Source organism: Salvia splendens, chromosome 16, assembly GCF_004379255.2.
Source record: "Salvia splendens isolate huo1 chromosome 16, SspV2, whole genome shotgun sequence".
Taxonomy (NCBI): Eukaryota; Viridiplantae; Streptophyta; class Magnoliopsida; order Lamiales; family Lamiaceae; genus Salvia; species Salvia splendens.
This window is the reverse complement of record NC_056047.1, coordinates 10901409-10915424: the sequence shown is the minus strand read 5'-3', so window position 1 is coordinate 10915424 and position 14016 is coordinate 10901409. Positions and strand designations below refer to the sequence as shown.

Genomic DNA, 14016 nt, shown 5'->3' with positions numbered 1-14016 from the left:
CTGCGAGGCGGACTGCTTGCGGTAGAGCTTCCGGGGGCTTTAGGGTCGAACCAATTTCCCGCCTCTGGTCCTTCGTCTTGGACAATCATGTTGTGCAAGATTATGCAAGTATACATGATGTCGACCATACTCTCCATGAACCATGTACGAGCCGGGGCTTCGATTATGTTGAAGCGCGCTTGGAGAACCCCGAACGCCCTCTCCACATCTTTGCGAGCAGCCTCCTGCTTCTGCGCAAAAAGAGCCTGATTTGCGTTCACAGGCCTGTCGCACGTCTTCACGAAGGTTGGCCACTTCGGGTAGATGCCGTCGGCAAGATAGTACACCATTTTATACCACCGGTTGTTAGCGATGAAGTTGATGGCCGGCGCTTTACCATCCAAAATTTCGGCGAAGAGGTCGGATTAGTGGAGCACGTTTATGTCGTTGTTCGATCCGGGGACCCCAAGGTACGCATGCCAGATCCATAGCCGGTAGTCGGCAACGGCCTCGAGTATAACGGTGGGGTGGGTGCCTTTGTGGCCGCTAGTGTACGACCCCCTCCACGCCACAGGGCAATTCTTCCATTGCCAGTGCATGCAATCGACGCTGCCAAGCATCCCGGGGAATCCGTGCACTTCTCGTGAAGGTGGGGCAGAAACTGACAATTTGTCGTGCTTGGCCTCAGGAGAAATTCGTCGATGAAGGCTGCCCGGACGCCTTTGCAGAATTGGATCAAGCACATTCTCCCAGTGCTTTCTCCAATGTGCAGGTATTCGTTGAACACATCCGCCGTTTGTCCAGTCGCAAGTTGACGGATTGATGCATTACATTTCTGCAGCGTCGTGTGGTTGGGACGGCCGACGGCGTCGAACCTTTCTTGGAAGAACTCTTCTCGGGCTGCCAATGTATTTGCGATGTGGAGAAATAGCGGTTTCCGCATGCGGAAACGTCGACGGAAGTAGGTATCTCCCCAAACCGGGTTATCGCTGAAGTAGTCGCGGACTAACCTTGCAACGGCTTCTTCCCGGTTACGATGGATGTAAGTCCGGGAGCGTCTTTGGGGCGGCGCGGCTTCCTCCACCTCCCGACGTCGATCTTCTTCAAGTGATTCTTCCATTATTCGATGCATTTGTTCATATGGATCCATTAGATCGATTAACTTTGGGGGAAGAATAAAAGAGTTGATTTGAGATGAAAATTGGAGTTGAAAGAGAGATGATTTGAGAAGAATAGATGTGTGTTTGTGTGTGAAATGAGGATGAAATAGGAGTATTTATAGAGTAAAAAAATAGGAAAACGGTCGAAAAACGGTAATACTACCGTTTTTCGAATTTTATTTTATTTTTTTATTAAATTCGATTTTTTTATAAAATGATTTATTGCGTCAGCGTGACGAAACCCACTCGCGGGGCGGCGAGTGGACGTCACGCATGGCGCCGGAGCGCGCCACGTCGCGCGCGAGTGGCGAGACGTCTCGCGGGCCGTCTCGGAGAGACGGGTGTCTCGGCGGGCTAGGGACGCGACGGGACGTTGCAACGCGTCCCGAGCGCGTCTCGTCACGGAGGAACGGGCTTTGAGCCACCGGCGTAACGCGTTGCGGGTGGCCTTACTAGTACTATGTAAAGTAGTCCGGAGAGATTTTATTTCTCACCTTTCTATAATATTAATATTAATAATTATAAAATGCATATTTTTTAGTAATACATATTATGTTGTAGATTGATTTAATTTCACTCTGGATTGTTACATAATGAATAACCTAACCTAATGGGTCTGAATTTTAATTTTAGGTCCGATTTATTTGTGTGGGCTGTGCCCTGCATCATACTAAGTGGACATATTTCTAATTCTTCATACTACAATTACAATTCATTCCACGCGGCAGGTTCTCTTCTCTCTATGTGTTTCGTTAAATTGAAAACTCGTTGAAAACTAGTAGAATCATACTACTTATAAGACCATCCCAACAATAGCTCAACCATAGCCTAGCCACAAACTCCACATCATCAGCACTAAAAATCCGCCTGACATATCATCAAAACAAGCAAATAGCTCAGCCATAACCTAGCCACATCACTAATAACAATTATATAAAAATGAAATAATTAACAATCACACAATATACGGAATTTAATTTACGAGACATATACGGGAAACATTAATAATACTATTAAAGTTTTAAAAAGTACAATAATTTTTAAAAAGTACAATAATTTCAAAAAATTAAAATAATTTTAAAAAGTACAATAATTCACTCCTCGTCTCCGTCGTCGTCTCCTCCGTCGCTGCCGCCACTCTCTCCTCCACCTCCGTCGCCACCCTCGCCTCCGCCTCCGTCGCCACCGTGGCCGCCGCCTCTACTCCCGCCGGTCTCCCTCCGTGCCTCTACTCCCGCCGTCTCTAAGGGGTCCACCGCCGCCCGCCATTCGGCCATCGTCTTGACCATCTGAGCGCGCGTTTGTTGACGCGCGAAGAATTTGAGATCCGCTGTGGATTGGCCAAGGGGGATGCCGACTGGACCTCCTGGGAACCCCCGGCGACCCCCCTCGCCTCCCGTTGAGCCCGCTTGTGCCCAACCGGGCGAGTTCGGCGGGCGAACGAACGAGGGGTCGGGACCTCCTGGGCCGTCTCGGGGAGGTCGTGGGAACCACCGCTGCTGCCGCTGTAATCACCGGTATAGTCAATCGTTGCTTCTTCGGCCAGCCAGCGTCGACACCTAGTCGGAACTTCTCGGAGTCGTTCAACACAAGATAGCAGTTCCAGTAGGTGAACTCCTTATACAACCCGGTCTGGGGGAAGGCTTTCTCTGCTATCCTCCTGCAGTCTTCCTCCGTTTGGCCACTGCTCTGCATGCGGAGGGAATTGGCAAACAAACCCGAAAAATTGGGAGACGACAGCCCTGATTCGGTCCCACCCCTTCCGGCAATCCTCCCCGTTGCGTGGCCTCCCCTCCGGGAAAAATGTCTGGTAGGTTGCTGCTATCTTGCCCCACAAGTTGACGATCCTCTGGTTGTTCGAAGCGAGAGGATCATCGCAAACACTGACCCACGCCTTGCACAGCGCGACGTTCTCAGCGTCTGTCCACCTCCTCCGGACCTGGCTATCCTCACCCGGCTGCGACGACTCGCCCTTCTTCTTCCCATTGCCCTTCTTCTTTGGGGCGCCCCGCACTGCTCCCCCGCGGGAACGGGAGTTTCCGGAACACTGAGCATATCAATCCCCAACTCTTCCAAGGAGAAAGTCTCAAATTGCGTGAACTGCGTCTCCGTTGGGGTCGAAGTGTGCGAAGAAGCAGTCGAAAAATCAAAACTGGGGAGATAGACGTTTTCATCCCCCGGCCTCCCCTGCGTCCCCGGTACCCCCCTGTCGGGGGTTGCACCACCGGTACCCACCCTGCCGTCCCCTGCGTCGGGGGCTGCATCGTCGTCCCCCCTCAGGCATCATCTGCATCCCGGGTGCCCACCCCGACATTAGGGCTGGCAAATCGTGCGGATTGGGTCGTTATCGGGTCAACCCGATAACGACCCAACCCAATAAGGCCAAACCCGAACCCAACCTGTTAAGGAAACCCCAAACCCGAACACGAATCCGACCCGCCACCTCCAAACCCGAACACGACCCGGACACGACCCAAACACGATAGCGACACGAACCGCTTTGGGTTGACCCGACACGATAACAACACGATATCTACCTGAACACGATAACAACACGAACCACTTTGGGTTGACCCGACACGATAACAGCACGACAACAACCTAAACACGATAACGACACAAACCACTTTGGGTTGACCCGGTAGTGATACACGAACCTACCATATTTACATGATTACAGAATACAAATTGCTTCGAAAATTGATCAAGACTTTAAAAAGTCATTTAACATGAAGAATTGAAGATGTTCCATTTCAAACAATCACTTAGATTCAACATAATAACAATAAAATTCCAACAAAATCCAAAAAACCCAACAAAATACTTGTTTTGATAACGAAGAACTCCTTGGCACTCTGCAGACATAATAGAAGAACTCATTGGCACTCTGCAGCATGTTTTGATATCCTCAAATCCCTAACCTGTAAATTCACAAGGTAGAAATTATAGATTTCACATATCAAATCTATTCTAAGCCATTTAATAGAGAATAAGCTAACCTTTGATGCTTTCAAGAAGTAGCAAAAGTCAAGGTTGTTTAGGTTGTGGAGCTTCCACAATGAGCTTCATCATCAACATTTAAACAGTCCTCGGCTAAGTCATTTGTTGGTATTTCTCCTTTAATACCTTTAAAAGAAAATAAGAATTAATAAAATAACTATAATAATCATAAAAGTTGACATTAACTAAATAAAAAGTTAATACCTTTTTTTCCAAACAACCAATCTCTAGTGCAAATTATTGCCTCCGCATTGCTTGGCTTGAGTGAACTACGATATTGGTCAAGAACTCTTCCACCAACACTAAACACAGATTCAGAAGCAACAGTGGTTATGGGAATGCTCAAAATGTCACGAGCCATGCAAGCAACATGTGGATACTTGAATTGTGATCCTTTCCAATAGTTAAGTATATCAAGATTGGATTTGACATCCATTCTTTTCTCTTCCATGTACAACTCTAATTGGGATTTTTGTTGGCTCAATCCAAACTCAACATCCAGTATGCGGAGATGGCATTAAGGAAAAGTTCAACACAAACTTTTGTAACACCCACTCTTCATCAATAAAGTGACATGTCAGTGAAATATAACCATCAGAGGTAATGGAACTCCAACAATCTGAAGTCAAACTCAATCTACCAGGTATTTTACTTAATTTTGACTTCATCCTAATCTTTTCTCTTTCATACATTTTCAAGATATCAGCCTTCACTGTGTTTCTAGTAACCAATTTAATATCAGACTTGAGGTACTCAAAACAAGCTACAATGCGTTCATATTCTACGAATCGAAATGGCAAATCATGAACAACTATAGCAGAACATAGCATCGCACGAAATTGCTCAGAATCAAACTTAGATTTACCCCCGTTATAATTTCGCTAACATCCTTTGTGCTTTTTCTAGGACAATTGTCCAAATGACGTAGCATGTTTCCAGTTCCAGATTTACTTGAAACTTTGTGATATTTATGGCCACAATACATGCAATGACATGTCTTTAAACCAGCACCATCGTATTCGACTCTATAGTGATTCCAAACATCTGACCTTTGTTTTCTTTTCAGGTTTGGCTTTGGTGGTTTAGCATTACTTGGATTAGGACTCTCTGCAACCTCAATGGCTAGATCTCCTATGGTCTCACTTGCTGATGTTGGAGACTCACCGCGGCTGCTGGTACTCCCAACTCCAAAGTTGATTGGCATGATTACTAATTAATCTCTGTCTGCAACAATATAAAAAACATTCAGAAAATGAAAGAATAAAGCTGCAGCCAATCCAATACAAGAATAAAAATGCAGAATCGTTTTATTTCTCAAAAACAAATCCAGCTATACATGTGTAAACACTACAACAATAACAAGCACTGAAAAATACTGGAGTCAGCAATACAGCAAAGAGATAAAGCAATATCCTACTGAAGAGAAATCTGCACAGGAATATGAAAATTAAGAATAACCTATCTGTAAAAGGAAACTATAACATAAGCTGCCAAACTGTAACATAAGCTTACAAATTTATTTGTTTTACCCGTTCAAGTAACAACGTTTTAATAAGCATAAATACAACCAAAACCAAAAAGGAAACTATTTCACAAACGTTTTAAGATCGATTGATGAATTATTTCACAAACGCGAGAGACAACCACACGCACAAATAAACATAAATACAACCAAAACCAAAAGGAAACACGCAAAATCGAGCAAAATAAGAAATCTACTCAAGGACCTTGACTCCTCGGAGCTGGGCCGATGCGGATGGTGGATGTGTGAGAAATCGAGTGACGAGTGTAGGAGACTGGAGAAGTGGAGGGGAAATCTGGAAAATAGAAATGCAGCGGCGCATGAGGGGGTAATTCTAAAACCCTAATCTATTTTTTATTATTTTCTTATGTGATAGTGGCTAAATTAAATCTAATTAAAAATAAAAATAATAAAATATTAATTTTTAACTGGTTACCTGTATCCGACCCGCATCCGACCTGCATCCGACCCGAATTTTTCGTGTTCTTATTGGGTCAACCCAATAATGACCCGTATCCAATAAGACTTGATCCAAACCCAATTATTTCGTGCGGATTCGTGTCGGATTATCGTGTCGGGTCAAAAATTGCCAGCCCTACCCGACATCATATGCACACCGGGCTGCATCCCCGGTAGGGATGTCAATCGGGCTGGCCCGTCGGGTTTCGGGCCAACCCTACTCGGGTTGCGGGTCAATCGGGTGCGGGCTAATCGGGTTGTGATTTCTTTCGGGTTATAAAAGCTCAGCCCTAACCCTAAAAGCTCGGGTTTCGGGCTAGTCCAGCGGGTTAATCGGGTTGCTACCGATAATATTAACATGCGATCAATCCAATAAATAATGATTAATTTTACTAATATTCATACAATGTAAAACATTTAATTATTATATATTTAAGATATATGCTTAAACTCAATCATAAACATGATCAAATAGTAATATTTGAGATATTTCGTAAAATTTTAATGCATGTTTTAGAAATTTAAATATATTTTTTTGTGAATTTGAAGTTTTTAATTTATTTATCAATTATTATATTAATAAAAATTAAATATATAATTTGTATATTTAATATAAAATTGAAAGTTATTTTTTTAGTTAATATTAATCAATGAAATGTCGAATTGAGAGTAAAAAAAATAGAATAATAGAAATTTTATCGGGTTTTCGGGCCAGCCCATCGAGTTTTCGGGTCTGGCCCTAATGGGTTGCGGGTTAATCGGGTGCGGGTTAATCGGTTTGTGATTTTATCGGGCTAGAAATTTCCAACCCTAACCCTATAAATTTGGCGGGTTATTCGGGCCAGCCCACGGGTTACGGGCTACATTGACATCCCTAATCCCCGGTACCCCCTGCCACGCCGGCATACTCCCCCCAGCTGCCATCCCGGGTATCATCCCCTGCTAAGGGTACATGTTGTAGTACCCTGGCATCGGACCCCATCCACCTCCCAAGGGTACCGGGGGAGTTTGAGACCCGGTCGTCACTGGAGTACCTTCGTTGGTGTTCTCCATTTCTCGGTGTTGATCTTGTACAGAAATTAAGATAGAGAGAGTACTCGTTAAAACAAGTGGTGCGAATGAAAATGACGTGCAAACCGCGTATATATAGTGTTTTGAAAAAAAACGGCTACGCGATGCGCTAGGCGATCCGGACGCTGCAATAGCGCCGAGTGGATCGCCCAGCGCATCGCCTAGCGCCACGAAATCGCCGAGCACTAGGCGGTTTTTAATTCCGAAAATGGCTGGGCGGTTGTAATGGACCGCCTAGCGCCGGCGCTCTGCTAGGCGGTGCGCTAGACGCCATCGCGGATGGCCTAATTGGCGCCTACTTTAACAGTATCCAGCCAGATTCATTCTTCAAAACACTGCGGCGAGCAGAAAATACATGTCATTCAGAGGAAGAGCCCCCCTAGAGCCAAGCAAATGCCCTTCGATCTTTTCCCGGTAACGCCATGCATCCTAGTACTACTTTTTTTAATTGCAGTTTAGTTATCTGACGTAGTAGTTTTGATTCTAGGATAATTTGATTGATTAGATAGGAAATTCCGATAGGCGTTATGAATTATTCTGTGGAAGAAGTAAAGAAGTACTCTCAGTTTGTGTCCTGGTCACAGAATCTGCAGACCTTTTTCCAGACTTCTCCTTACCATCACCAAGATAGAAGGCTAACCCTACCGAGTACGTTTCCCCCCTTTTTAATTTCCGATCATTTTTGCCACTTTGATGGACAATTCTGCCATGATCCGATTTCAAATTAGGGGAGTTTACTTTGAAAGACATATCATTTAGTTGGGATGTGAATTTGTTTTCTTCCCTATTTAATCTAATGTGATTTACATGACTACTGCTTGTTAATCCTGAGACCTGATTCGAGCATCTATTTGTTTAAGCTTTAGCAAAAGATAGTAGTATAATCAATTCAATGGAGACTTATTGTTTAGTGTAACCGTGTGCTTAGAAATTACAGGCCAAAATAGGATACAAAATTTCATCTGTTTTGACTGAGTTTCCTACTCTTTGGTGTTTATCTCTATAAATTATTGCAGAAACGCAAAAAGTAGACATAGAGAGGTACTCGGATAAGAAATTACAGGCAACAACTGTTAAGCAACCACTCCACTTAATAATGATGGACAAAGATCATATGCCTGCAGAACTAGTCAGAGTTCGATGTTCTGTTTGTATATTAAACAACTGTCGTAGTTTGTTGCGTCAATTTTCAGATTGCTTGTGAATTTCTTGGTCTCATGTATGTCATATATTCTTTCACGTAACAGGTGGACAGCACACTGTCAAGAGAGTCAAGTGGGACAATGAAATAGGTAATGAGTTCGCAGGAATTAATATTTTTATTTGTTGGTGTTCATCATAATCATGGATGTCACTTAAATATGCTGCCCGATTTGTGAGCACTTTTTCCCTTTGAATTTTCTATCAAAATGTGCTGCTGATTGAATGAAGATTTGTAACGATTATAACAGACTTGAACAAACTTGTTCAGTTTGAGAAACTTGAGGAAAAGAATAAGGTAAATTTTCCATATCTCAACTGAAATTCTTTTAAGCGTTTACTTCATCTGAGTTACTCGAAGCAATGTCTTACTTTTTTTGCTTTTACTATGTCAATTTGATCTTCTTTTCATCTTTTTTTTGTCTGTGGAATATGTGGTTTTAGGGAACTGGAGAAGAAAATGAAGAGGAGGAAAATGAAGAAGATGAAGAAGATAGTGATGACAATGATTATACTACAAAGTATATTGTTGACCTCAGTGCATATCACTCAACTCAACTTAAATAATTTTCACCATAAACCTTAATTTTCTGCTATATTCAACATCTGACAACTTGTGAATGCTTGTTTTTCAAATTATTCACTCATTTAAGTTTCCGTTGATTTGTTTGTTTGAGATATAATCCCCTGGATGAGAATTATAAGAACTGTAGCTGATACATCTGCAATTTACAGGGTGAATATGTTGATGACGATGAAGTTGACTTCAATGATGAGGAGCCGAATGAGGATGGTATACTTGATCTTGCTCATGGCTTTTGCTTGTCAACTTATGTTTCCTTTGATCTCCACTTATGAATTTCCGATAATTGCAGATGACGGGATTTATTGAGTTCGCATCGCATTGTTCAACAACTTGGCTACATGTGGTATATTTTTGCTTGCAACATAAGCTCTAACTTAGACGGTGTTATAGTATGTATGTAGAGTTCTTTTTTTGTTTCTTAAAGAAAGAAAAACACCAACTGCTGGTAGGATTTAGACCTTGTTTACTTGGAGTTATGTTATCAATTTTTATAGTGGTGTTTACGTATTGTAAGCTGCAAAACGAAATAAACTTTTTGGTCTTTGGTTTATTCTTTGTGGTATTGAGCTAAAATACAACATAACTTCCCTATTTATAATACAAACTTCTTTATTTAAGTTAATTAAAATTAGAAAATATCACTATAGAAATTCAATCTCGTGAATAATTCTCTTGAAATAAACTAAACTGTAGGTATCTTCGCAACCAAAACCTAAACACTTCAAACGTTGTTTCCACCCAATCACATGCTGTAGCCTCTGAAATTATTTTTGGAAAATAAATAAAATACATCCACGATATTGCCCGAAGCATAATATTTTACTCCATATTACAATAGCCTACATTTCTATTTATTTCATGAAATTTCTTCTCGAAATTTATGCCATTTAAATCAAAAGGTATCTACATCTGAATATGCACATCGTCCTTATCTATTCTGAATTAAGTTAAATAAAAATATATGACATTTTAATTATTAAATAAAATAATTTAAAAAATCGGATAAAATTATAAAATGATAGTACTATATATTATAAAGTTTAATACTAATAATTTTAATACAAATCAAAGTTTCGTAGCCAATCTGATACAATGGACAATTATCTTATTTCATGTCTTTTGAAAAACTTCACACTCATAGCTAGTGATTGATGTACATACCGTTGTGTTATTATTATTATTAACACAATTAATTTTCTTGAGTAAATCAATTAATCATACTACTAATTAATGATTTTTTGGTAAAATGTTGGTCATGGGATCTTTTAAACTAAATTAATTACGCAAATAAAGAAGCTCATAAAAAATAAAAACAAAATAAATTTCCCAATAGAAAATATCCCTAGATTTACAGTTTACTAAAAATCTGCTCACAACATAGTTTTCTCTGCATTTCTCCCCTCTCTATCTTTCTCTAATTTTTCGTGGAGAGAAGGAAGCATTGGCGTTGGCTCAAGTTGCTCTGGAGATTCAGTTTCTTATACTATCACCCTAATTCAACCAATAAATAATTCGGCATATCTCTAATTCTTCATATCAATTCATTCAACGCGGCAGGTATGCTCTTCACTATGCATTGCGTTAAATTGAACAGATATATTGCATTACGAAACTGAATCTGCATAAATTTATGGAAATTTGAATGAGAATCTGTACAGAAACTGCATAGATCAGTTGCTTCGGAACAAATTTTCCTAAAAGGGAAAACTCGTTATGCATAGTTAATATAGAAAATCAGAATCATACTTCGGTAATGATATGATATTGGGCGCCCACTTTTACAATAACCAGACTCATTCTTCAAAGCACTCCGCCGAGCTCAAAATACATGTCATTTAGAGGAAGAGGCGGCGGCCGCGGCCGTGCAGGGCCGCCCAGAGCCAAGCAAATGCCTTTCGATCTTTTTCCGGTAACGCCACTATCCTACTTTATAAATGCAGTTTAGTTATCTGGCGTAGTTTTGATTCAAAGGCGAATTTGATTGATTGATTGATAGGAAATTCCAATAGGCGTTGTGAAGTATTCTGTGGAAGAAGTAAAGAAGTATTCTCAGTTTGTGTCCTGGTCACAGAATCTGCAGACCTTTTTCGAAACTTCTCCATACCATTACCAAGATAGAAGGCTAACCCAACAGAGTACGTCCCCCCCCCCCCCCCTCCTCTTAATTTCTGATCATTTTTGCCACTTTACTCCCTGCTGGTTGACAATTCTGCCATGATCCGATTTCAAATTAGGGGATTTTGTATGACAAGCAGAGTTGGGATGTGAATTTGTTTTCATCCCAAATGTTTTCTAATGTGATTTACATGACTAATGCTTATTAATCCTGTATTAGGAGACCTGATTTCAGCTTTAGCAAAAGATACTACTATCAATTCCATGGAGACTTAGTGTATAGTGTAACTGTGTCCTTAGAAATTACAGGCAAAAATAGGATACAAAATTTCATCTGTTTTGACTGAGTTTCCTACTGTTTGGATGATATAAACTTGAATCATTTGAGTGGATTCTAACTCCAAGAAACTATGCGATGAAATTTAAGGAATAAAACTTCAACTATAGGAAAAGGAAATATTCTATTGCTTGCTTGATGAAATGCCTCAAAGGCTTACAAGTATTTATAGAAGATGATAACACATGCCTGAGAGCACTGTGCAACTAACAATGAGGGAAACGTGCATGATTGAGAACTATGCCACAAACTGAAGAGGGAAAACGTGCATGAACTATGACTAAAGAGAGAAACGTGATTAATAAAACTACTTTCAAGATGAGCAAAAAAAAGAATTAGTCAACAGAAAATACGATGCTCATATCATTGGATGTGTTGTTGTAGATATAGTTTATGATGTTGTAGGCTTGATGGAGAAAAGCGTGCTATAAAAATTGAAAATGACGAATGGCAAAACTATATCTCATCTGAATATGACGTCCTGCTTTGTTGTTAATGAACTTGCAATGCCGTCAAATTGCTACTAATAATTGTGTCGAGCTTTTCTATGATACAGTTGCTTGCATTCAGTTGGTCTGATATATCTCTATAAGTTATTGCAGAAACGCAAAAAGTAGACATAGAGAGGTACTCGGATAAGAAATCGCAGGCAACAACTGTTAAGCAACCACTCCATCACTTAATAATGATGGACAAAGATCATATGCCTGCCGAACTTGTCAGAGGTTGATGTCCTGTTTGTATATTAAACAACTGTTTTATTTCGTAGCATCAATTTTCAGTTTGCCTGTGAATTTCTTGGTCTCATGTATGTCATATATTCTTTCACGTAACAGGTGGACAGCACACTGTCAAGAGAGTCAAGTGGGACAATGAAATAGGTAATAAGTTGGCAAGAATTAGTATCCTTATTTTTTGGTAGTCATCGTAATCATGGATGTCACTTAAATATGTCCTATTTGTGAGCACTTTTTCCTTCTGAATTTTATTTTGAGAATGTGCTTCTGAATGAATGAAAATTTGAAACGATTATAACAGACTTGAGCAAACTTGATCGGTTTGAGAAGCTTGAGGAAAAGAATAAGGTAAAATTTCCATATCTCAACTGAAATTCTTTTTAGCGTTTACTTCATCTGAATGTCTTACTTTTTGTGCTTTTACTATGTCATTTTGATCTTCTTTTGTCTATGGAATATGTACTTTTAGGACGCAGAAGAAAACGAAGAGGAGGAAGTAGAAGAGGAGGGAAATGAAGAAGATGGAGAAATAAGTGATGATGGTGATTATGAGCAGGTATAACTGATGACCTCTTGCATCTCACTCAACTCACATAATTTTCACCATAAACCTTATTCTTTTTGCTATATTCAACATCTGACAATCTTGTGAATGTTTTTAATTTTCAAATTATGCACTCATTTAAGCTTCCGTTGATTTGTTTGAGATATATTCCTCCGGATGAGAATTATATGAACTGTAGCTAATATGTCTACAATTTATAGAATCAAGATTTTGATGACGATGAAGATGATTATAACATGGCTAAGGAGAATGGTAAGCTTGAACTTGATCACGCCTTCTGCTTTTCAATTTATAGCCGTTCGTCCATATTTATGTTTCCTTTGATCCCCGCTAATGAATTTCTGATATTTGCAGATGAGGATATATATTGAGGGGAATGGATAGGTGACGAAATAGTTCAACAACTTGGCTACATTTGGTAGATTTTTCCTTGCAACATAAGCTCTAATTTAGACGGTGTTATAGAATATCTTGTTTTTTGTTCTTAAAGAGAAAAAAACACCACCCGTTGGTGCACAGTCGTAAGATTTAGACCTGTTTACTTGGACTTATGTTATCATTTTTTGGCGGTCTTTTAATGATAAACTATTCACATAGTATCTTTTTCAATACTAAAATATAGGGTTAATTGCTAAATGAAATCCACCAACTATAGCTTGTCTGGTCTTCATGTTTTATAATTTTTGCAATAATAGATTTCCAGTTACCCATAAAATGATATGGCTTGATATTAATGTACTTGTACTTTGGTTCGTATTCAATGTGTTGTTAACAAAATCTGTTGTGATTGCAAGCAAGCAAGCAATGATATACAGTACAGAATAACAGAATCTCCTTCTCTATTATACTTCCTCCGTCCACGAAAAATAAAGCACATTTTTCATTTTTTATTGTCTATGAAAAATAGAGCACGTTTAAAAAAGGAAAGTTTTCAACACTTTCTCTCTTATTAATAATATGGACCCCACATTTCACTAACGCTACTTCTCTCTTACTTTACTAATTTCACATTAAAACTCATGTCATTCACATTATAAAATACTGCATTTAATAGTATTAAGCAATTCGACAATTTAGGCGTCATTAATTCCAAGCCTGAAAGTAATGCTATTAATTTTCTTGGTAATGGATTAGAATAGGTAGGTGAACGTTCAATTCAGTTTCCTACTGAAAAACAATAAAATGAGACAGCAATCGAGTCGTAAGCACATAAACTTTCTATGAAATGTTGAAACTTGAAACTAATTGATCGATCAAAAACCGGAGGCTTTGTGTTATTATAGAA

At 39.8% G+C, this 14016-nt stretch overlaps 2 protein-coding genes across 5 annotated transcripts; both read left to right on the top strand.

Moving 5' to 3' along the window:
* The first annotated feature begins 7468 nt into the window (after positions 1 to 7468).
* Positions 7469 to 9527, top strand: LOC121770549. 4 transcript variants are annotated; one of them, XM_042167277.1, is made up of 7 exons: positions 7469 to 7605; positions 7697 to 7839; positions 8439 to 8483; positions 8643 to 8689; positions 8836 to 8912; positions 9127 to 9184; positions 9267 to 9527. In XM_042167277.1, the coding sequence occupies exons 2-7, from the start codon at positions 7719 to 7721 to the stop codon at positions 9348 to 9350; spliced, it is 432 nt and encodes a 143-aa protein (XP_042023211.1). In that variant the 5' UTR covers positions 7469 to 7605; positions 7697 to 7718; the 3' UTR covers positions 9351 to 9527. The 4 variants fall into 4 exon arrangements, with proteins under 4 accessions (XP_042023211.1, XP_042023210.1, XP_042023212.1 ...); XM_042167276.1 differs by having other exon boundaries at positions 7520 to 7605; positions 7679 to 7839; XM_042167278.1 differs by having other exon boundaries at positions 7526 to 7605; positions 7776 to 7839.
* A 799-nt stretch (positions 9528 to 10326) lies between these two features.
* On the top strand, positions 10327 to 13330 carry LOC121770548 (DNA-directed RNA polymerase III subunit RPC7-like). Its single transcript, XM_042167275.1, has 9 exons — positions 10327 to 10534; positions 10769 to 10886; positions 10974 to 11112; positions 12032 to 12154; positions 12266 to 12310; positions 12468 to 12514; positions 12636 to 12722; positions 12932 to 12983; positions 13086 to 13330. The coding sequence occupies exons 2-9, from the start codon at positions 10806 to 10808 to the stop codon at positions 13100 to 13102; spliced, it is 591 nt and encodes a 196-aa protein (XP_042023209.1). The 5' UTR covers positions 10327 to 10534; positions 10769 to 10805; the 3' UTR covers positions 13103 to 13330.
* The last annotated feature ends 686 nt before the right edge of the window (positions 13331 to 14016 follow it).